The following is a 24,686-nucleotide window of genomic DNA, read 5'->3' as shown; positions in this document are numbered from 1 at the left end:
ACCATGTTCCCAAACTATACTAGTCCCATCAGTCTGTATTTGGCCCGTATCCCTCCAAACCTTTCCTATTCACGTACTTATCCAAATGCCTTTGAAATGTTGCAATTGTACCTATATCCACCATTTCTTCTGGCAGTTCACTTCACACACTGACCACTCAGTCTAAAAAAGTTGCCCCTCCTGTCCTTTTTAAATCTTTCTCCTCTTACCTTAAAAATATGCCCTCTAGTTTTGAACACCCCACCCTAGGGAAAAGACCTTTGCTATTCACACAGAATTAAAGGAGGTGTGGGGTCATTAATTCCTTAATTAAATCCGTCAACTCTAGAAACATTTTAGTATATGGTGCCTTAGAGAGAGTTATGCACCTAATTACCGAAAAAGCTGCGGGTCCACGAGCTGTCAGGAGAATTACTTGTTGCTTTTCATCTGCTCCAATGACATCTGCCTGGAAAAAAGTAACGCTTTCTTTCTACATTTTGGGCACAGCCTTTGACAGCAGGATCGAACAAGTCAGTCTTCCCAAATAACGGCATGATGCCAGAAAAGTTTGCCCCAACTCAAAGATGACTGTTGCGAGTGAATTTCTTCAGGGGTGTTTCATTTTTCTCTCGTCACCATTGAAATAGCTCCACAGAGGCCAGTATCCCCCGTCACCAGGCCACTCTTTATTTGCACGTGCATAGTCCTTGACACTGATCCAGCTCCCTCAGAGCCAGCTCTCAGAGTGAGCAGAATCTCTGACACTCCTGTTTTTATCAGTCAGCCAGGGCTCCCTGATTGGACCAGATTAATAGCCCCAGTCAGGGAACTCAGAGTCTATGAGGTTGACCTGGCTGAACTCATTACAAGCACTCCACTTGCATATGTGTGAAGTGCCATTTCCATATTGGCATCATCTCCATAGTTTATGAAGATAAACTCGGAATGATGTACAGAACACTGTAAATGTTTACATGGGTGTCTTGTCACTCTGGCATTCACACACTCATTTGTTGACATTTAATGTCTATTTTAAATTATGTGAAATATATGACTCGTCTATTGGTGAGCAGCTCAGTTTCAGCCAATGCTTGCTGCTGCACGGGCCTGTATATCAGAATCCTACGTCTATATAAATTGCAATTCCCCCCTCAATATAGCCGTGTCTGTGCGTCACCATAGAAGTGGAACAGACCGATAGGTGTGCTGAATTTGACAGCAAAAAGATTTTCAGAGATTTATAAAGGTTTGATTGTAATTCTGTAGTTCAGCACAAGCATCAGTTTCTCCCTTTCCCTTTTAGACTCTTCCTGTCCAAATGCCCACTGCTCACTGGGGGAGAACCCAGCTCTTAAAGACCAGATCCAATGAACATCAAGAACACTCAGTCACTACCGGAGCTGTCCTGGTTGACCCTGAAATGGCCCTGCATTTCCAATGCTGACATTACAACCCATTATTCCCCTCTCCGCGTTAACATGATGTCTCACCTTGTATCCTGTGATTTCTCTCTCTCAGTCATTAGATGTGAGCATTTTGTCAACATTGAATATTAACAAAACTATCCAGAATGGAACGAGACAAGGCTGAGGGGTGTCTTAACTGAAAAGTATAAAGTTACGAGTGTCCTGGATAGAGTAAACAGGAAGCATTCGCTTTCTTTTGTGGCACAGATTTTCCCGGACCAGTGGAGACTGGTTTGGAGGCAGGGACTGGGGAAATAGAGTGGTGCTTCCCTACGTATTCCCATTGCCAAGGAACACTCATCAGGCTGGAATAGTAACAATAATGGCCGCCGTCTCCATGAAACCAACTCGGGGTCTAAGGTCACAATGGGGGCTGATTTTGCAGCGTCACCTGAAATTGCTCGCCAATGAGCAGTAACCCGCCTCTCCCTTCCCCATCGTATGCAGAGAGCACCAGTTTGTTGGAAGCCTCATCCCTGCGACAGGCCATGGGGGACATCATGGCGGCTCTGTTTTCTGTACTGACGAGCAGCTTTTGTTCATTCCCAATCTCATGTTCTCAGGCGGTTTCGGGGACCTCAGTGGAGCTTGTTCAGTGTCTGAACTCCAGCACTGGAAGTGTGGGCTTTCTGACATTCCAACTGCTCTCCTCTTTCTGCCTTGGATCGAGAGGAGCTCCACTCTAAGATGTTCCAAAGACTTGGCCTCCATATGAAGTCTGTCTATCAAATTTGGTCATGACACTGAGCCATCTCAGATGGCATTAGCTCAGATGACCAAAGGTTCAGTCAAAGAGCAGGATTTTTAAGAAATGTCTGAGGTAGAGATGCAGGCGGGTGGAAGATTGCAGTTCCAGAGCCCATGGTGGAGTGTTCCAATTGGGAATATGCAAGATGGGTGTAGATATCTCAGACAATTGCGGAGCTGGAGGTGTTTATAGAGATGGGAATGGGCAAGCAAATGGAGGGATTTGAAAATAAGGATGAGAATTTTAAAATCAAGGCTTTGCTTGATGGGAGCTTAATGTAGGTTGGTGAACACGGGGGTGATAAGGGAAAGAGAATAGATTAGGGCATGGACACAATAACTTTGGGTGTCCTCAAGCTTGTGAAGGGTGGAATGTGGGAGTGCAGTGAGGAGGATGTTGGTATGGTTATATATATAGGTGTATTAAAGGTACAGATGAAGGTTGCAGCAGCAGAGAGACCATGAGTTGAAACTGTCTATTCTTTGTAATTTGCTCTTGTTCCTCTGTAATCCTTTTATTCTCAAAGTATCCCAACTATGTACTGTATCCACGTTGCCATGATATCATCTGCCCTCAATCAGTGAGACTGTGGGCCTTATAAACCCCAGTATGGGCTTCCTTTGATTTTGATTCCTGTTGGCTGTGTTCTTCAGCAGGCACACCTTACACAAACTGGATTTACAAGTGGAGACTTGCACAGCAGGAGCGGATTTGTCCAAGGACATATACTGGCAGCGAGAGGTGCAAGTTAATGATACCAGCAAACAATTGGAACTCAAGGGACGATAATGATGTTAGTCAGTCACCAAGGGTCAAATCCAATTGCAATCTCTCAAATCTTCCTCACTCTTCCCTCCCATTCTCAATCCTAGCCCTCCCGGAGTTTGACCTCTTCACAGCCGTTCGTTCTTCCCCACAAGCAGCAGGCCCTTGTACACCCCAATTTTATTAACCTGCACCCTATTACAAACCTTCGGGTGGGTGACGTCTGTCCTGCTCATTGCTGGTGTGCAGTAAATCAAAATAAATGAATTGTCCTGGAGATTCAGTGGTCAGACAACTGCCTGTAGGCGAAAGGAATGTGGCAGAGAGAGAGTGCATTCATTCCAACCTCTGACCTTCCTCAGTAATGGTCCCTTTCTGTCAGAACACTGTGTAGGAGTCACAGCAACATAAAAGATGTCAGCGCTAAAACAGTCGTGAATTCACGATCAGAATGAGACTCTGAAGCGTGCTTTGAATATTTTGCACTTTGAGGAAATGTGAAAATCGTGGGTTTTCTTTTATTTTCTGCAACTTGCGAACACGTCCTTGTGGTGCTTCTGTCTCCCAGTAGTTTGACAAGCTGGAATTAATTCCTGTACAAAGTGTGAAGGCACCCTGAGTGCATTGTTCCTTGGTATTGCCCCCCCATTGCTTGTTGTTCCTTTCCAGTGATGCCCAGTTCCCCACAGGTACAAAGGCTGGCGTCAGGTTGAGGGCAGATGTTACTTTGGAGGGTCCAGTTTTCCTGATCCCGTGGGTGTGGACCTGGGGGCATCAGAGGTGTGATGGGGGTGTGGAGCTGGGATAGAACAGGCAATCCACGTTTAGGGTGTCACGCTGCTGAAGCTGGGGAGTTTACCCTTGAAGCACAGAGTTGCCTGGATCGGCTGCTCTATCACAGAGGGCAGCAGGCAATTGAAACAAAAGTGGAACACATTAAGTCCAATTTTGGCATTATGCCAACAGCTCCCCCCTCCCCAATCCTGCCATCAACATGGGGATGTCCAGGCTTGGCCAGGGAGGCTATCAGAACATAGAGGCTCCATCTCCCAGAGAGGGGCCACAGCATCACTGACTTACGCCGGGGTGAGAGTTACCTCCCTTCTGCTTCGAGAGGCCCATAGGCTTTCTGCCCAAGAGCTTCTCGCGGTAAATGCGCTCCTCCACTTCGAGACGGCCTTGCGGTCGCACACTTGCCCCCAGCAGCCCCCCCGCCAGGAGCACCGCGGAGAGTACGGAGCTGCCCCATATCCCTCTAGCTGGGCGCGCGGCATCAGAAGGAGCCTGCCCATTGCCCTCGGGAAGGTGACTGGCGGATAGGATGCCGCCTGTGGGCAGGTTCTCTCGTGGGTCGTGCTGCTGATGCGCATGGGCCTAAGTCTCCCATTCGGTGCCAGTGCGTCATTCTGAAACTCTTGCATTTACTCCAGCCCAATTGGTCGAATGGACAATCCTGTTCAGACCCCTTGTTCAGACGTGTTCTGTCACACCTGGCAGATGGACATCAAACCAGAACTTCTGGCTCAGAGACAGGGACGCTACCGCTGCGCCACCAAATCCTCCAATACATGGATGTTGTCCAGAACTGCTGACAGAGATGCAAGAGGCTCCAATGTGGCTGACCACGAATCCCTCCTGTTCTTACTACCTAAATCTGGAGCTTCTGTCTTTCCGAGTCAGGGACGCTACCCGCTGTACGGGACTGCCGTCGTTACTTTAATCAATCTGCTCAGATATGTCATGGGATTTGAATCCAGAGCTCCTGGCTCAGTTAGGGATACTAACACTGTGCCACAGGCGCCCCCTATTGGACCTCTGCTCAGAATAATTTTATTTACTCAGCAGTTATAGAAGGTAAAGCACTGTGGAGTCTTAAAGTGAAGAGGCACTTATTTTCCATAAGCTGTAGTTTATTGCATGATGAAAGTTACATTGACTCGTTAGACAGAATTACAGATTCTATCAGGATCCTGCAGGATCTCACACTAGATTCCCTCTTCACCAGTCTGAGATTGTGTGACATTATCCGATAGGGTGGTGTGCAATGCAGCTTCAATTTTAAGAAAGAATGTTGAGTTAATTAATTCTCTTTAGGAAGAAGCACTACCTTTAAGTAACACACAGGCTGTTACACGTCCCATCCATAACCTAACATCTCGTGGTTTCCTTTTGGTTCCAGGGTTTCATCTCGGATCTGAAGGTAAAGAAGGATCCTTGGGAGGCGCGGCTTTACTGTGACGAAGATGACGATGGTGAGGTAGGTGGATCCATCACTCTGAAATAACAAACGGGAGAAACTGGATTGGTCTATTTCGTGGCACATCATAAATAGCTCAGTAAATTTTATTAGCTGTTGCAGTGTCGGCATTCCCACTTTGCTCTGTGTAGCATCAATCTCCAATCTGGTTTGCATGCACCTTCTGTTTCGATACTCGTGGTTTATTGTCATGACGGAAATCTGCTGCAGGAGCAATTGCTTGCGCCCAAGCAGAAGGAAGGAAAGAGAGAATCACGTCAGCAATACCACGAGCCATGCTTGCGGGAGGGCTGTGGGGGAGATTATAGATGCACTGGATGGCACAGGTTACGCTTGGTGTAGCCAAGTTGATCCAGGCCACTTCCAAACGATGTCGTCCACTTGGGAAAAGCAGGAGGAGCAGCTTTATAAAACCTGGGTTAGGCCTCACTTAAGAGTATTGCGTTCACTTCTGGTCGCTACATTACAGGAGGGACGTGGAGGCTTTGGAGAGGGCGCAGAAGAGGGTTACCAGGATGCTGCCGGGGTTGGAGAGTATGAGCTATAAGGAGAGGATAGATAAACTTGTGCTGTTTTCTCTGGAGCAGCGGAGGGTGAGGGGAGACTTGATAGAAGTCTATAAAATAACGAGATGCATAGATAGAGCTGACGGTCAAAACCCTTTTCTCAGAGTTGAAATGTCTAAAACTAGGGGGCATGCTTTAAGGTGAGAGGGGGTAAGTTCAAAGGAGATGTGAGAAGCAAGTTATTTTTACACAGAGAATAGTAGGAGTCTGGAACGCACTGCTAGGGGTAGGGGGTGGAGGCAGATACGATAAGGGTGTTTAAGGGACTTTTAGATAAGCATGTGAATATACAAGGGATGGAGGGATATGGACCAAGGGCAGGCAGAAGGGATCAGTTTAATTAGGCATCATGTTTAGTACAACATTGTGGGCCGGAGGGCCCGTTCCTGTGCTGTACAGTTCTGTGTTCAATGAACCTTGTTTCAAATCGTAAAAAGTTGCAAGAAAACGTTGAACCCATGTGACATGTTTGGGCTGTCTTGTTTTGGCTTTTGCTGGAAGTTTAAGCCTGGAAGGAGCTCCATGGAGTATGTTGCAACGAAAATGGGTCAGTTCCCCAGAGCGTTGTTGGGTGGGAGAGCAGGAGGGAAGGAACTACAGTTGGCAAAAGCTGTGGTGAATCATTGTTTCCTACAACCTTTAGAATAAACAGGATTTAAGAGGCTTTAAGAGTTCCTTTGTAACGATATCCCAAAATTGCAGTAAGCGGCTTGATTAATGTGAATTTGTGGTCTCCACATCTGTCTTTGAGCTTTGGTTCCAGGCAGCGTAATGGAAGTGAACTTTAGAGCAGATTGCCAAATGACCCCGACTGAAAGCAGACTTGGAGTCCCCACAGTATGCTCATCGAACTCTGTACTTACCTCACTATCCCCCTTGTCCCTCAATTCAGCCATGCCCGCTTATCCTCAATTGTAAATGAATGACTTCTCACAGCCATTTCTGCTTCTGCCACCTTCATGGTCTGCTAGTTGTATATTGTTAAGATGCACAGAGCAATGTCTATTTAAGTACCTCGAGCGCTTAAGTAGAGAAGACAGCTGGATCACTGGATCAGTAAGCAGGAGCTTTGAGTATGGCTGCGTTCTCTGAATAAAAGGGGAAGAAAAGGATTTTCATCTAGCTGCACCATCTGACCTGAAATTCATTTATCACATCACCGGGGCCATTCAGTCTGGTTTTTGGAAAATCTACTAATTCTCTCTGGCACTGTGTCCCTCCAGAGATGAGGGACTACAACATGCGGCGGAGGCAGGGACAGTATACCAGCTGTTGGTCCTGTGATGCCATCCCAGAGTTCAGGCGATAACTTGAACCTCGAATGGGGCTGAGGAGATTTGGACAATGAGAGTCACTGGCCTGTATTACATGGAATGGAAAGTCGTGGGGCAGCGGGCAGAATCATAGAATCCCTGCAGTGCAGAAGCAGACCATCCAGCCTCTTGAGTTCACACCAAACTCCCCCCACAAAGAGCATCCCACCCACACCCACTCCTCCCCACCCTGTTCCTGTAACCCTGCATTTCCCACGGTTAACCCACCTAGCCCGCATATCCCTGGACACTATGGGGCAATTTAGCGTGGCCAATCCGCCTCATCTTTGGACTGAGGGAGGAAACCGGAGCACCTGGAGGAAACCCACGCAGACACGGGGAGAATGTGCAAACTCCACACAGACAGTCGTCCGAGGGTGGAATCGAACCTGAGTCCCTGTACCTGTGAGGCAGCAGTGCCTCTAAGGTATGGGTTGGGTACAAGTAGATTGGTGAAGAGCTTGCTCCAAAGAAATGTTTTGGAAGATGCTACAACTTCAGAATAGTTTCAGAGTGGAATCTGAAAGGTGAGAGCCAGTATTGTACAGAATCTTGTGTTAACCTATTTACAGGGTTTATTAATATCTGGCAGTGAAAGGTGAGCACTGTTACACAGAGGGAGTTCTAGGATTTTAAAGTCATGGCAATAAAGAAATATATTTCCAGGTCAGGATGGCACGTAGCTTTGAGGGACATTTTCAGGTGAAGGTGTTCTTATTCATCTGCTCCCTTGTTCCTCTGGGTGGTGAAGATCACAGGTTTTGAAGGGGAAAAATGGGATAAACATCTTTCAGGAAATGGCTGAACAGTCCTGTTCCCGACATGATTAAAAAAGGAAAAACATCTCATAGGACCACGGGGGACAGACGCACCACCTTTAACATCAGGCAGTGCCCCCTCACAGCTGGCTTACAGTTGGGTACTTGTGGTTTTTAAGAACATCTGGACTGTTATGTAATTCCAGAAATGTCAAACAACTGAGATAATGAAGCACAACATAACATGTGTAAATCAGAACCAACTGCTTCAGTGTGGAGCAGTTCCAGCTCCTCCCAGCATCTTGACTTTGTTGTAACCTCGTGTTTATGGGATAGCTGCAAAGATCAAACCGTAAGAGTGTGGGTGTTAGAATCCAGATGAGGCTGTGGTGACAGTGTGAGAAAAACATGGGATGGCTGCATCCGGAATACCTTAAATAAGGAATCTGTCAAATCCAAGATGTTTTCCCTCACGTCCTCTCTACATCGCCAGCCTCCATTAAACAGTGTTTATAATATCACAGTTTGGAGAAATTATGTGAGTTTCTTCACTCCAGCATCCATCATACTTTACAGCGTGGCTCAGAAATGAATGAGAGACAGACGTGCATTTATATAGCCACTATTGCCGCTGCCACATCTTCACGTGACTAACCTATCCACTTCTCAATGCAGCTGTACGGGTCTTTGAATACATTGGGCAGCCCTGCGAGATAGTGGGATCTAGAAAATAGAGGGCTTTGCCTGTCCCAGCTCTCTGCAGTTAATCCCGTTCTCTCTCCCCACCACCACCTCACTTCCCCCCCCCCCCCCCCCCGCCCCCACCCCCCGCAACTCCATATCCTTGTGATCCTGCACCCTTTCTGTTTTTTTAAATGTCCTTTCAATTTCCTTTTGAAATCATTGATCATCTCTGCCTCCAGGACCCTCATTAGCAGTGAGTTCCCGATTGTTACCATGCGTGATGTTAAAGGTTCTTCCTCATATTCCTTTTGCTGAAATTGTTATTTCGCAGGACGTGGGCATTGCCTGCTTTGTTGTCCATCCTTAATTGCCCTCGACAAGGTGGTGGCGTTTTATCTTCTTGAACTGCTGTAGTCCTTGGGATGTAGGTGCACCCACAGTGCTGTTGAGTAGGGCATTCCAGGACTTTGACCCAGCAACACTGAAGAAACGGTGAGCTAGTTCCAAGTCAGGATGGTGAGGGACCTGGAAGGGAACTTGCAGGTGCTACTAAGTGTCTGTGGTAGAGGGAGTGGATGCTTCTGGATGTGATGCCAAACAATTGGGTTGCTTTGTCCTAGACGGTTTTAAGCTTCTTGAGTGTTGTTGGAACTGCAAGTGGAGGATATTCTATCACACTCCTGACCTGTGCTTTGTAGATATTGGACAGGCTTTGGAAATACTCCTCACTTGCCTGGATGAGTGCAGCCCCAACAGCACTCAGGAAGCTTGACTCCATCCAGGACAAAGCTGCCCGCTTGATTGGCACTACATCCACAAGCATCCACTCCCTCCACCACCGATGCTCAGTAGCAGCAGTGTGTACTATCTGCAAGATGCACTGCAGAAATTCACCAAAGATCCTCAGACAGCACCTTCCAAATCTACAACCACTTCCATCTAGAAGGACAAGGGCAGCAGATACATGGGAACACCACCACCTTCAAGTTCCCTCTCCAAGCCACTCACCATGCTGACTTGGAAATATGTCGCCGTTCCTTCACCATCGCTGGGTCAAAATCCTGGAATTCCCTCCCTAATGGCATTGTGGGTCAATCCACAGCAGGAGGACTGCAGCAGTTCAAGAAGGCAGCTCACCACCACCTTCTCAAGGGTACTAGGGTTGGGCAATAAATGCTGGCCCAGCTAGCAACGCCCACATCCCACAAAATGAATAGAAAAAATACTTCAGGAAGTGAGTTACTGACTGAAGTTTTCACAGCCTCTGACCTGCTCTTGTTGCCACAGTATTAATATGGATAGTCCAGTTCAATTTCTGGTCAATGGTAACCCGCCCAGGATGTTGGCAGTGGGGTATTCAGTGACTCTGTGTGGTTGGAGATGGTCATTCCCTGGCATTTGTGTGGCATGAATATAACTTGCCTCTTGGCAGCCCATACCTAGATATTTCCTGGTTCTTTTGCATTTGTACATGGACTGTTTGAGCAACTGAAGAGCCACAGATAGTGCTGAACATTGTGTGCTCATCAGTGAATGTCCCCAGTTCTGACCTTATGATGGAGGGAAGGTCATTGATGAAGCAGCTGAAGATGGTTGGGCCTAGGACACTATCCTGAGGAACTCCTGCAGAGATGTCCTGGAGCTGAGATGACTGACCCTCCAACAACCATGACCATCTTCCTATGTGCCAGGTACAATTCCAACCAGCAGAGAGTTTCCCCCAACGATTCCCATTGGCTCCAGTTTTGCGAGGGCTCCTTGATGCCACAATCAGTCAAAAGCACCTTGATGTCAAGGGTTGTCACTCTCACTCTCACCTCACCTCCAGAATTCAGCTCTTTTGTCCGTCTTTGGATCCAGTCTGTAATTATGTTAAGAGTTGATTGACTGTGACTGATCCCAAACTGAGAGGTAGCGAGCAGATTATTGCAGTGATAGCAATGTTGAAAACACCTTTCATCACTTTACAGATGATTGAGAGTAGACTGATGGTGGGGTAAGTGGTCAGGTTGGATTTGTCCTGCTTTTTGTGTACGGGACATTCCTGGACAATCCTCCACATTATCAGGTGGATGCAGTATCACAGATGTACTGGCATACCTTGTGGGAATACCAATTCTGGAGAGCAGGTCTTCAGGGCTGTTGCCAAAATGTTGTCTTTGCAGTATTCTAATTGTTTCCCTATTTCTCGATATGATGTATTACGAATTAAATTGGCTGAAGACTGGAATCTGTGAGGTTGGAGACCTCAGGAGCAGGCCAAGATGAATCATCCACTTGGCATCTTTGGCTGAAGGTGGATGCAAATATTTCAGCCTTGTCTGATGCTCTGATGTTCTGGTCCCCATCGGTGAACATGGGGATATTTGTGGAGACCCTCCTTCTGTGAGATATTTAATAGTTCACCTCCACTCATGGCTGGCTGTGGCAGGACTGCCGAGCTTAGCTGTGATCTGTTGGTGTGAATCACTTTGCTAATGGGAGCATTTTCCCTTACCTAAAGCTGTCGAATCTTACCTCAATCTCCTCAAATCTCTCCTGTATCCTCTAAAGGACCTTCGTGCCCTTCAGAGAGTTGCACCAGAAGCCATTATGATCGCCAGCCACTGGTGACAAACTCGTAAACACAACACCGGGATGATTTGGGCAGAGAATCCGGAAAATATCTCGCTCGCCCCTAAGAGGCAATAAAAACATCCGGGATGTGACTCCAACCCTGATAATTCCTAACTGAATCTCCCTCATGTCCTAGCCCTCCACCTCAGTCAGTACGTTCAACTCTCGCTTGAAGGAAGCTTTTAAAAACATTGTTGCATGGGATGTGGGTATCACTGGCAAATCCATGTGTTGGCCATCAATGATTACCATCGAACCGGGTGGCTCGTTTGGCTATTTTTGAGGCAGCGGTTGAGTCATGCAGCACAGAAACGGACCCTTCGGTCCAAACAGTCCATGCCGACCATGTTCCCAAACTAAACTAGTCCCACTTGCCTGCTCCTGGCCCATATCCATTTCTTATTCATGTACTTATCTAAATGTCTTAGATTCTTGATTACCAAGAGGATTATCTGGGAATGTAGAGTTGAAGTTAAAATCAAATTTGCGATGATCTCACTGAATTACAGAACAGACTTGAATGGCCTACCGTTGACTGTGTGTTATTTTAGGTGGCGGTTATGAGTCTAGCCACGTTGCTTTAGTCTGGAGTCACGTGTAGGCCAGTCCAGGTGAGGGGGGGTCCTTCGCCAAAAGTCATTAGTGAGTATTTACACCAATAAATGATGGCTGTCATGGTCACCATTACTGAGATTACCAGATTTAGAATCATAGAATCCCTACAGTGTGGAACCAGGCCAATTGGCCAGTCGAGTCCACAGCAACCCTCCAAACAGCATCCCATCCAGACCGCGCCCCCCCCCCCCCCCCCCCCCCCCCCCCCCCACCTTCCTGTAATCCTGCACTTCCCATGGCTAATCCATCTAACCTGCACACTATGGGAAAATTAGCATGGCCAATCCACCTAACCTGCACATCTATGGACAGTGGGAGGAAACCAGACACAGGGAGAATGTGCAAACTCCACGCAGACAGTCGCCCGAGGGCGGAATCGAACCCAGGTCCCTGGCGCTGTGAGGCAGCAGTGCCAACCACCATGCCGGCCCTGAATTTAAATACCACCAGCAGCAGTGGGATTTGAACCCATCACCACTAGTGCCAGTGACATTACCTCTAGACCACAACCTCCCCAGCTGCAAGTTAGTGGGTCAGTATTGCCAAATGAGATGGCAGCCTGTTCCAAAGTTCCAGCTTCAAGTGCTGCGTTTCTTTTGATGTAAGTTTCGAAACTTCAAGCACATTTTACACAGTTTTTAACCCTTTCTTCATTTCAGTCAGCCACCCCAGGATATTGCTAGGGTCACTGGAGCTGCTCGTGCCCCACACCAGCCCTGGCCAGTTTTCGAGCTCATACTAGTTCATTGAGAGCTTCAGGAACCACTCTCATCATCGCCACTGGATTTGATGCATTATCGAGGGTAACTTGTGCCTTTCTTCCTTGCAGGCTTCGGGAGATTACGGGAGTGGATACGGAAGAGGAACTCAAGCGGTAAGGAAGAAATACGTTGAGTGCGTGAGGTACACTGTTGCGAACTCCAGGTGGCCATTATGGTTTTCTGTTGCTACCTGTGCTTAATTTACGAGTGAATGAGTTAAATTCATAATTGCCTGAACCATCTGATTTTAAACAGTAAAATAAGTCAGAACTTGTCAATCGATGTTCAACCCCAACTAAATCTCAGCTGGCTTCATGTTTCTGAGATCCTTGCTGCTTCTTTTCTTTCTCTGAAGTACCAATCTACGACAGAACTTCCACTAACACAGAAGGGGCCCTGCAAACAGCAGATGGAATATCCTCAATTCTTGGTTTTGGTCTTACACTCAGCTGAGGCTGCATTTTCAGAACAGGAGTGAAGACAATCAACAAATAGAGGCTTGCATTTATGTAGCACCCCTTCTGCACCTTCGGATGTCCCAAAGCACTTCACAGCCAGCTGTATATTTTTGGAGAACAGTCACAGTTGTGACGTAGCAGCTAGTTTGCACACAGCAAGATCCCACAGTCAAACGCGATCATGACAAGGAAATCCGTTTCAGGGCTGTTGGTTGAGGGATAAATAGTCGCTTGGAGACCAGGGAGAATTTCTACCAGCTTTGCGTTGATAGCAAGTTCAGACGGGGATGAACATCTCGTCTGTACGCCAGCACCTCTGACAGTGCAGCACAGCTTCAGTGTTACACCGTAGTGTCAGCTTGGATTTTATGCTCACATCCACGGAGTGGGACTGACTTGAATCCAGATAAGTATGAATCACATTTAATCTTCATATCAGGCAGAGGGAGACCAGTGCTTACAGGCTGTTAAACCTACGGTGTGACTCTTTTGCACATGAATTTTGGAAGGTCAGGTAGTCAGAAGTGTATTGTAGTCTCTGTTCCTAATGAAGGTTATGAATGACTTCCTCAGTGATTGCACAGTGGTTTACTTCCCTGGATCGTTGTGGGCATTTTAAACAAACGTTTATTGCTCAGCTCAATTTCCAGCCCCATATCGTGATCATCGTTGGGACCATTTATATCCATCCGCAATGCGTACCTTTATTGTGACTCCCACCATTATTATGTTTCTGGCCAATGCCGTTGATAATGGGGGAATTCAGTGACCATTCTGCCGCTCAGCCCTTTATCCATGCACTCATTATCTCAACCGCACCAAGTGTCTCCTTGTCCTTAAGCCCACCTCGAACCCTGAATAAGATTCAACCTGTCCAGAACCCAACTGTCCAAATTCAGTCTTTCACCCACAACGTTCTCACTCACAACCCCATTCTTGTTGATCCATGCTGCCTCCCAAATCCCATCCCATCGCAGTTACAATCTAGCGCTTCGTATTCCTCGTTGGGCCTTTCTGCAACCTCTCTCTCTCACTTTCTGCAAGTTACAGTCATAACCCACACTCTGCTTCTACAAGACCATCGCTCACTTTGTTAACTCTATTCTGTAATATCTATAGAAGCTCTTACTCTTGTGCATTTATGTTTCTTGCTAGTTTTCTCTTGCTCTCTAAATTTTCCTTGCTCACTAATTTTCCAATCGTTCTTCGCTGTGATTTATGTTCTGTCCAATCTTTTGAACTGCCACTTATGTTTACACAATTACATGCTTTTTTTTAAGCTCAATGCTATTTTTAACTTGCTTAATTAACCGTAGATAGTGGGTACACGCCTTGGAATTTTCTTTCTCATTGGAATTTATTTATTTTGTGTATTCTGAAATATCCTCTTACAAGCCTGCCACTGCCTCTCTATTGACCTCTCCCTGACCTAATTTGCCAGTTTGCTTTAGATAGCTCTGTTTGTGTGTCCTCTTAGTTTAGCATACCAGTCTTAGACCCATTCTGCTCTTCATCAATCTGAAAGGAAATTTAAGTCATAATATGATTGTCGTTACCAACAGTCACCTTCACTGTGAAGTTCTTTCTATTCAGTCCTTCCTTTATATTCATCCCTACTGTGTGGTTAATGTTGAAAGGGAACTGTATACCACAAACCCAAGCAATTTCTTGCTTTTACCATTTTTTTTATCTGTACCCAACATCATTTACATTTTAATTCCCTGAAGTTAGGTCATGCCTCTCTATTATGCTAATACCACCATTAACTAACAGAGTGACACCTGCACTTGTCTCCAGCTATCTGTCCTTCCCAAACATCATGTACCTTTCAATTTTCCGATTGCAATCTATGTCATTCTGCCACCAGGTCTCTGTAATGGCTATCAGATCGAACTTATTCATTTCTGTTCGTACTGTCGGTTCATCTGTTTTGCTTTGAATGTGACATGTATAAACATACAGAGTGTAAAGATTATCCGTTTATTATTTTTCTAACCTTTAACCTTATCTGATGATGTCCTGTTAGATTTGTGCGTTCTATCCTTTCTGTCAATGCCTGTCTGTCATCTTTTACATCTTTTACATCTTTTCATGAAGCACCTTTGGCTGTTTCCTGACAGTGAGGGGATGATATAAATAAGAGCTGTCACTGTGATTGTTCGAGTGTAAGTCACTCTGTCTGGCTTTCTATTTATGAAGGTTTTGGCTTTGACTGGTTGGCCCAATGAGCACACTGTTGTTTGACGCCAAGCCAAAAAGATCTAACTTTCTAGACAGCTGAGACTTTAACCAATCCCCCCAGTTGCGAACCTATTTGAAACAGAGAGATTGTTTACGGTATATTTGATCATGGCATTTCTGATCCGGGGTGCGTGATGTATAGATCCATGAGTTAGAATGACACAAACAGGGAAGGCATCCCATGTCTCGAGATACTGGAGACAGATAAAGCACATGTTAGTGTCTGTTTTCGTAGTTAATGTTTCCTGGAACAGGTCACCAGCTTGATGCCAGAGGCTGTAGTCAGAAGGATGTCACTTCCAGGAATCTCTCCCACTGTTACCAGCTGCCTGTCGGAGGGTCTGGCAGGTTGATACTCCAAATGAATGACTATGTTATGAATGCACCTCCCTGGGCCATCGAGTCCTGGAGCGGGACACGAACCTGAAGCTTTTGTTTCGGTTGGTGCCTGGTGTACCTCACGAGGATGATTTGGATGTGTGCTAAATCTGGGGGAGCACGGTCTTCAGAAACGAACATCTGGTCATCTGCTTTGATGGAAAGAATGCGCCCATCGGAGAGTTTCTAGCTTTCTGGTCTCCTCCTCAACTGTGAGGGCCAAAGCCTGTTTGTCTAATGGTGCCGTCTTTGTAATTATCTGTGGTTATTACGTGGTAACATCAGCACTGCAATCCTCTTCACTTTTTCCATGGTTGATGCGGAACCTACTCTGCTTTTCTCAACTTGCTTTTGAGTATTGTTTTTGCGAAAAAAAGACTCCTTTCCTCAGCTGGATTGCGCACGCCCGCTTCGTCTTGAGAACGGGATCCTGTCGAATCTCCACAGGTGTCAGAGAAAGAGTGCGCAATTCTGTAGCGCCTTTCACAACCCCGGGATGTCCCAAAACACTCTGCAGCCCATCGAGTTCTCTTTGAAGTTTAGTTGTTGTTGTTGTTGTTGTTGTAATGCAGGAGGCAAGGCAGTCAGTTTAAACGCAGCAAGATCCCACCAACAGCAACGTGATAACAACTGGGTAATCTGTTTGGCGAAATATGAAGACAAAATGCTGGAGAAACTCAGCAGATCTGGCAACATCTGTGGAGAGAGAAACAAAATTAATGTTTGAGTCTGGCGTTTAGAATGGCATGGCGCTGGAAAATGGAGTTTCTATGATGTTGAGAGAGGGGCCATTTCTTTTGGGCAGGAGTCCCATTTCCCCCTCCAATACTCTTCCTCCTCTCCTTGTACATTTAATCGCTTCATTGAGAATGTGACATTGGCCATCTTCATTTCATTGCTCCCATCACCCAACCTAATCTGTCTCCCTCTGAATTTTCTGCCCGCTGTCAATAGCATTTTCTAGCACCCCCCCCCTTGCAGTTCTGAAGAAGGGTAATACCAGACATTTGAAACATTTACTCTGTTTCTTTGTCCAAAGATGCTGCCAGGCCTGCTGAGATCCTCCAGCAATTTCTCTCTTCGTTTCAGATTTCCAGCATCTGCAGTGCTTTGTTTTTAATCTATTCAGTGATGTTGGTTGGAGGTGAACAAGACAGATGAAAGTTAGCATCTCTGACTGAGGAGGCAGCGCAGACCAGACTCGGCATTCTCGGAAATGGGGCTTGAACTTCCAACCTTTCAGCTCAGAAACGACAGCACTGTCGCTGAGCTATTCCTACTGAAACGTGACACATCCAAACTGCACTGCAGTAACTAATTAAGGCTCCTCCAACTGCATCTCTACTCCATTACTACCGAGAGAAACAAGGGCAGCAGATACATGGGAACACCATCACCACAGTTATTAAGCAGAGTTCAACTCCCACCCCACTCCACTTCTGATAACTAAAAGCAAAACACCCAGAGAGACTTGCCTCACCTCATAATCTGTTAAAAGAAGTATGAGAAGTGGTATAACCTGCCTCTCGCCGCCAATCTGTTATAAAAGGAGTGGTTACATGAAATAAACTCCTGACACTCACTCTATAATCAACAAGTAACGATTTATTTATCTAACTCTAACAGTGAACAAATTAACTGAACTATTGACAAACCAAACAATTCCCCTCCAACTACTAACTATTCCCGAATAAAACAAAATTCTAATGGTATGCTGTTCCAATAAATACAAGTCCCACTTATATAAGCCAATTTTTTTTTGAAAGCTTAGAATTTAGTCTCTTGAGATTACAGCCAGGTTACATCTTCCGGAATGTTCTGTGTCTTCTCCGTTGATCTTCTGTCAGAATGCCTTCTCTATCGAATTCTTTTGTCAGGAAAGCCTTCTATGTCAACTTCCTCTGTCAGGAATATTAACTATGAGTGCTGCAGTGCCTTTATTAATTAGATGATGCTTTCACTAGGAGGTGAGAGAGCTGATCTCTCAGCAGATGGCAGTTTGCTTTCTGCCGATTTTGCAACTGTCCCTGTCTTTTATACCCTTGATGACATATCAGTTTCTTACAATAGGATTGGTCCTGTGTTGTCAAAACCATCAGCTTTAAATTTAATTGGCTTTTGGTATCTAAGTGCCTGGTTTAAATTAATTGGCTAAAATCAGAACTGGGTTGTCTTGATAACAAAACAAAACTGAGGCTTGGCCTGCTAAATATACAGCCTGTTGATTCAAATGTTAGAATTCAGATGCTCTGTGCACCCGCAAACCCACAAGCTGCCCACAGCCATTTTTAAAATCTCCAAGTCTAGAAAAGGCACATAATCTTTTGAAGGGACCACACACTGCTTCCCCCCCCCCACTCCCCCTGTCATCTGATAAACCTCAATAGTTTGCAAACACCAAATTCTGACATCCTGCCTTCCAGTTCACCAGATTAGCTTCGCAACATCACTTGTGGTTGCCCTCCAAGCCATTCCCCATCCTGACTAGGAAATACATCACCGTTCCTTCACTGTCACTGGGTCTAAAGCCTAGAACTGCCACCGTAGTAGGATCGTGAATGCATCCGCGCCACACATACTGCAGCAGTCCAAGATGGGTCACAGCACCCTCTGCGGCAGCCCAAATCCTATGAAAGAATGAACAATAAGTTAGGAAGGAGCAACAAATACTGGTCATGCCAGCAGTGCTTCCATTCTCAGGGTGATTCTTTTTCATGTACAGAATAGGTTGAGGTGAGGAAGAACTTCATCCCCATTTCCTAGATTACGAGCTGGACCGAACCAGATTTGATTGAGTCCAGAATCCAAATCGTCATCGCCCTCCCTGGAACTTGAGCATCCATGCATTTCAAAACAGTCACCTGCCCTTTCCTATCTCTGATCCCCTTCCCTCTGGTCACTCTGTTATCTCCCTTCTACTGATGCAGCCAAACTTCCGTCCCTCACCTAACACCACCGTAAGGAAATCCTTGCAGGTCTACGGCACTTTCCACAGGTGCAGAACATCTCAAAGTGGTCTGCGGCCGACTAAATACTTTCAAAGTCACTGTGGCAATGTGGGAAATGGGGTTGCCGAGGTTCCACAAAAAGCATGGAAATGAAGGCCAGACAATCTGCCTCAGTGATGTTGATTGAAGGATAAATCCTTGGCCAAGGAACCAGGGGTAACCTTTCACATCCACCCAAAAGGGCACATGGGGACTCAGTTTGACATGCACTTCTGGCAGTGCAGCACCAGGCCTGTTTGAGAAGCGGAGTATAAATATGAGTTCCTTCTCTTTCTTACTTCCCAAGCCTTTCTGTCTGCAGTCTGTTCCTAAGTAGGTTTCTCCAATGTAATTCCTTTCATACTTGAGATCGGCCTGTGCTGCTTGACTGGGTCCCTATCTAACAGTGAAACATAAAAACAGGAGGAGGCCATTCAGCCCATTCACTTAGATCACATTGATCTACGTTGTCATTCATACCCAGCTTAGTTCCATATAACCCTTATCCACCAATCGCAATGTTTGAAATGATCAATTAACCCCTATCCTCAACAGGTTCTATGAGGGAGGGTTCCAGATTTCCATTACCCTTTGTGTGAGGCTGTGTGTGTGGATTAGCTCTCACTTAAAGTCTTGTCCATTGTTTGGGCCTGTGTCCACCAGAGGAAATAGTTTCTCTCTTTGCCTCAATTCAACGAATCTTCAATCTGCTGTGCTCAAAGAAATACAAGCCTCGGTTGTGCAAATTGTTCTCGTAACCACCTTTTAGCCTTCCGATGACTGCACTGCACCATCACCCAGGCCGTTATACCTACTTGATGCTCTAGATATGGCCTTCCCTCTCATGGTAAAAATATGAGGTATTGATTTATAAATCGTAAAAATTTAAGGAAAAGGAACTGGATAGGCCTCTTGAACCTGTTCTGTCATACGATAAGATTATGGCTGATCCAATTATGTCCTCAACGCCAACTTCCTGGCAGCCCCCTATAACCTTTGACTCCCTTGTACATTCAAACACCGTGTAACTCAGCCTTGAGTATATTCAATAACCCAACCTCCACTGCTTTCCAAGAAATAACAACTTACTGAGGGGAGAAATGGCTCCTTATCTCGGTCTTAAGTGGGAGACCCCTTGCTCTGAAACTGTGCTTCCCAGTTCTGGATTCCCCAATTGTTGGGGGGGTTGGTGGGGGCAGGTGGTGTAGGGTGGATATCCTCAGCACTCACCCTTCAAGACCCTGCAGTATCTTATATGTTTCAGTGTGGTCCTTCGAAACCCCAATGATCCCACAAGGATCTAGTAGTGCATTGGGAGAGACCTCTTTACCCGAAGGGTACTTAAAATGGTGAACTTGCTACCAAAGAGAGTGAATAACATAGATACTTTTAAGGTGAATTAGATCCACACATGACGGAGAAAAGTCAGGAAGGATATGTTCATAGGATGAGTTGAAGTAGGAGTCTTCTGTGCAGCATTAAAACCAGCATGGGCCTTTAGGGCTGAATGGCCTGTTTCTGTGCCATGGGTCTACATACGTGAATACAGTAATCATTTTCTTCACCTAAGAGATGCATACTGACTCAAAGCTTCCCTCAGTCCCCACGCGCCCCTGGGAAAGTGAATGTTCCACAGAAATGCTGGACAGGCACATATGACTGTGCTGCCTGCACTCTGGGCTGTGGGAAACACAACAACTATTGCTGTAACCTGAGCTTAATTGGCCCCAGTTGAGAAGTCAGCTCATCCTGCACATTTGAACTGAAGTACAATTTGCTGTGACCAATGTAATCACCAGTGTGCAGGATTCTTCACACAAAATCATTGGATCATTCCATCTTAATAAACTTGCAGATGCTTTCAATTTTTCTACATTAGATACTGAGATTAATATGAGAAAATCTTGCCGAGTGCTCCTGCTGTTTTAATTCTTAGCTTTTCTCTCTCTACCAGCCCCTGTCCCGTCTCTGCATTCTCTTGCACACATACGCATGCACAAACACAAACACAAACACACAGACACACACAGTCTCTCTCTCACACATAAACACATACACACACAGATGCACTCCCTCACACACACTCACACACAATCCCTCTCTCTCACACACACAAACTCTCTCTCTCTCTCTCCCCCACACACGCTCCCTCACACACACACCCTCACACTCTCACACATGCACACACACACGCACACAGACACACTCCCTCTCACACACAGACACATACTCTCACATGCAGACACACACACAAGGCTGATTTAGTCCTTCCACTGAGGTGTCCTAAAGGATATTTTTTCCCTGACAGAGACAATGAATCTGGAACCCAGCCCGACCATGTGTGTGGCTGTCTCTCTCTTTCCGTGTCTCCCATAGGGGGATTAAGGCTGCACCAGATTGTTCCCCTCAGGGGAGATTGAGGAAACTGGGTTTGTGCTCTCTACCGACTTTAGAAGAATAAGAGCTCATTTCATTGGGATGTGCAAATTCTTGTAGGGTCCCACTGGACAGGAAGGATTTTTTTTAGATAGGATCCCTACAGTGTGGAAATAGGCCCTTCGGCCCAACAAGTCCACACTGACCCTCAGAGCATCCCACTCAGACCTAGCCCCCTATAAACCCACCTAATCTACACATCCCTGAACACCAAGAGCAATTTAGCATGGCCAATCCACTTAGGTTGCACATCTTTGGACTGTGGGAGGAAACCCACGCAGATGCGGGGAAAATGTGCATGCTCCACACAGACAGTCGCCCGAGGGTGGAATTGAACCCGAGTCCCTGGCGCCGTGAGGCAGCAGTGCTAACCACTGAGCCAGTGGCCGGGCAGGGTCTTCCAGGAAGGGATTTGGAACCAGGAATGGGAGTTTCAAAAACTTGGGCTTGCTTTAACCAGTGACTGATGTCGGTCAGAAAGCACAGAATGGAGAAGGTAGGGCAGCGGGATGAGGCGAATTTCTCTGACAGAGAGCTAGCACAGACACAGGAGGCTGAGTGGCCTCCTGTGCTGTAAACTGTCCTAAGTGTGAGTGGTACTCTTTTTATAATGAATTCAGATAAGAAACAGCAATCGGGGTCTTTGGAGTGCCGTGTTGCAGTCTGCACAGTGGAATTTATTAGAGGTGACTAACAAAAATCATTTGGATTGTGTACCAGTTCTGCTGAATTCTGTCTCTCACGTGCGAGTAAAAATAGCCCAAGATATGCACTTCCAATTAGCAGCTTGAGTTCAAGTTACACTTGTAATCTCCATTGCACATTTATGGCTTGTGAAATGTACAAATACAATGGGCTTAAATTTCGACCTTCCAAGTCAAGAATGTAGCTGATACTACGACTTTTCACCAAATACTCTGTACCGGGTGATAGTCAGGAACATAGAGCTTGAACCTTGCTGAAAGGAGAGCCATCTTGCTGAAGCTTTTTGCTTTGAAGTCATCAGGACAAATACAACATCCTTTCAAACAGTCACAACAATTTGTACCGCACGGGAAGTAAAAGGTGCTACGTGACCTAGGCATTGCCACAGAGAAAAGAATGAGGAGCTATGGGCTGCCCAGAGGCACATGCCTGTATCTCCTGTAGTATAAGTTGTTGGCATTCTTGCGTTTGCCCTGATGAGTGCAAGAGCGACACGTCTCTCTTTCCAGCACATTGCATTGGAAGTTACAGAGTACAACAGGCTGTTTGGCCCATCCGCTCTCTGCAACCTCTTTACTTAGCTGCACTTGTAAATGCTTCCCACACCTCTGACCCATATTCCTCCGCTCCCTTTTATGTATATACTTGTACATGCCAACATTTATCACCATCCCATGTTTGAAATAGGGCAGGGGGTCTTTCCTGGCCTCAGCCACCATCACAGAAAGCAGTTAATCTGTTTGTTGTCACATCGCTTGGTTCTGGGAGCTTGCTGAGCTGAGATTGGCTGCCACATTTCTTAACGCTTCCGAACAGGAACTGTGCTCCAAAGGCGATCATTGGCCGTGACACGCTTTGGGGCATCTGGTAACTGTGCAAGGCACTATAAAAAATGCAACTTTTCCCTTCATTTCTGTTGCACAGTACTTGGCAAAAATCATTGCATCGAGCTCTGTAAGTAGCAGCCCAGGCCTAAGCAGAGGCTCCTTCACTTCTGTGATGTGAAGTGTTGCCTATTTTTGACCTGGTCTCCTGGAACACTCACCATCGTTGGTTTAGAACTCCCCATCACCTGCCATCACTTTGAGACCAAAGTGATGGTTATTGTGGTTTCAAGATCCACTCGGAAAGCCCCACAGTACTCCGGAACTTAGCAAATATTTTGGTCAAAGTTAATGACCAACAGTGCTTCAGTGCCCACAAATCTGACACCACCACACTGTGTGTTTGGAAAATTTAATGTAACCACACACTTTTCCGTAGATGACGGCCTATCGCGGAACAGAAGCACTTGGATTTATGTCGCAATCTTTCACCATCTCAGCGGCGGCACGGTGGCACACCGTTTAGCACTGCTGCCTCACAGCGCCAGGGACCCGGGTTCAATTCCACCCTCGGGCGACTGTCTGTGTGGAGTTTGCACATTCTCCCCATGCCTGCGTGGGTTCCCTCCGGGTGCTCCGGTTTCCTCCCACAGTCCGAAGGTGTGCAGGTTAGGTGGATTGGCCATGCTAAATTGCCTGTAGTGTTCAGGGGTGTGCAGGTTAGGTGGGTTGTAGGGGGGGATGGGTTTGGTGGGTGCTCTGAGGGTCGGTGTGGACTTGTTGGGCTGAAGGGCCTATTTCCACACTGTAGGAATTCTATGATTCTGAGATCTGAAAGCACCATGGCTCAGTGGGTAGTATTCTCACCGAAAGGCCAGGAGTTCCTCATCTCACTCCAGACATTTATGGAGAGTGGAGGCTGACACTCCCAGCGCAGTACGGAGGGAGCCCTACAAACCTGTCAGAAGTGGATTATTGGGACAAGATCTGTGCCTGCTGCTTCCATGGACATAAAAGGTCTGCGGAATCAAGGAAGAGTTCTCCCCCTGTACGTCCTGGCCAATATTTAGCCCACAGTCCATTGCAACTGAAACAGACTGCCCGCGACCTCCACCCCAGTGGGATCTTGCTGTGCGCTGCCACTTTTCTACACTATGACAGCGGCCACGCTCTGGGACGTCTGTGACTGGGTGGGTGTTGTGCTGCAATACCCTTCCCACACTGACATCTCTTGTCCACGGCCTGGGCTCCCGTACGTAAGGGACAGCACCCCCCCCCACCCCGTGAAGAGGCACTTCGCAGCTGGTGCGGGCTCAACGTGGAACTCAACCATTACAGACCATAACCTCCGCTCCCGTTTTTCTCCGCCAGCGGCCGCTTCTGTTCCTGATGTTTATCTCTCCTGGGAACGCCACTTTGGATTCTTTTCTGGTTTGTGGCTGTCTCCTCTGGCCTTGCATCATTGCGACCCCCTGCCCCTCCCGGGGTCCTGCTCGATGTTCATCGTTCAAGCCATGTACCTGAAGCAGACTATCTCATTGCCATCACATTGCACCAGTCTGCTGCTGCATTCCGTCAGTGATTACTTGTCAGAGACCACTGCGTCCAAACCGGTGAAGAGATCCCGGGACCGAAAATGTTGGCTCTGCTTCCCGCCCACAGACGCTGCCAGACCTGCTGGGTTTCTCCAGCCACTTTTGTTTTCCCCCTGTCTTGTTTTCAGGTCTCCAGCCGTTACTTTTATTTAAGAGCTTCAGGCTGCTCCGGTTGTCAGAAGGCACTAGAGAAATGCAGTTGGTCTTCTCCGCTCGGGCACCCGGTTTCGGGTCATTCTGGGGGATCCTCATTACCCTTCTTGTTCCCTCCCCTCCCTCTCTTTCTTCTTCCTTTCCCTCTCCCCCCCCCTCACTCCTTCTCTCCCCCCTCCCCCATCATTCCTTCTCTCCTCCCCCATCATTCCTTCTCTTCCCCCATCATCCCTTCTCTTCCCCTCATCATTCCTTCTCTCCCCCCATCATTCCTTTTCTCCCCCCCATCATTCCTTCTCCCCCCCCAATCATTCCTTCTCTCTCCCTCCCCATCATTCCTTCTCCCCCTCCCCATCATTCCTTCTCTCCCCCTTCCCC

General features: G+C 46.8%; 1 protein-coding gene across 1 annotated transcript in view; it reads left to right on the top strand.

Annotated features, from left to right (window-relative positions):
- LOC109911710 (collagen alpha-1(XVIII) chain-like) overlaps window positions 1-24,686 on the top strand; it is a 140,705-nt gene that overhangs the window by 21,267 nt on the left and 94,752 nt on the right. The window contains exons 3-5 of the mRNA XM_048598699.1: window positions 5,141-5,218; window positions 12,600-12,644; window positions 24,284-24,353. Coding sequence (XP_048454656.1) covers window positions 5,141-5,218; window positions 12,600-12,644; window positions 24,284-24,353 — 193 coding nt within the window. The remainder of the gene's footprint in view (window positions 1-5,140; window positions 5,219-12,599; window positions 12,645-24,283; window positions 24,354-24,686) is intronic.

Source organism: Rhincodon typus, chromosome 7, assembly GCF_021869965.1.
Source record: "Rhincodon typus isolate 14 chromosome 7, sRhiTyp1.1, whole genome shotgun sequence".
Classification (NCBI taxonomy): Eukaryota; Metazoa; Chordata; class Chondrichthyes; order Orectolobiformes; family Rhincodontidae; genus Rhincodon; species Rhincodon typus.
Note: the sequence above shows the minus strand (reverse complement) of the source record. Positions and strands in the feature narration are given on the sequence as shown.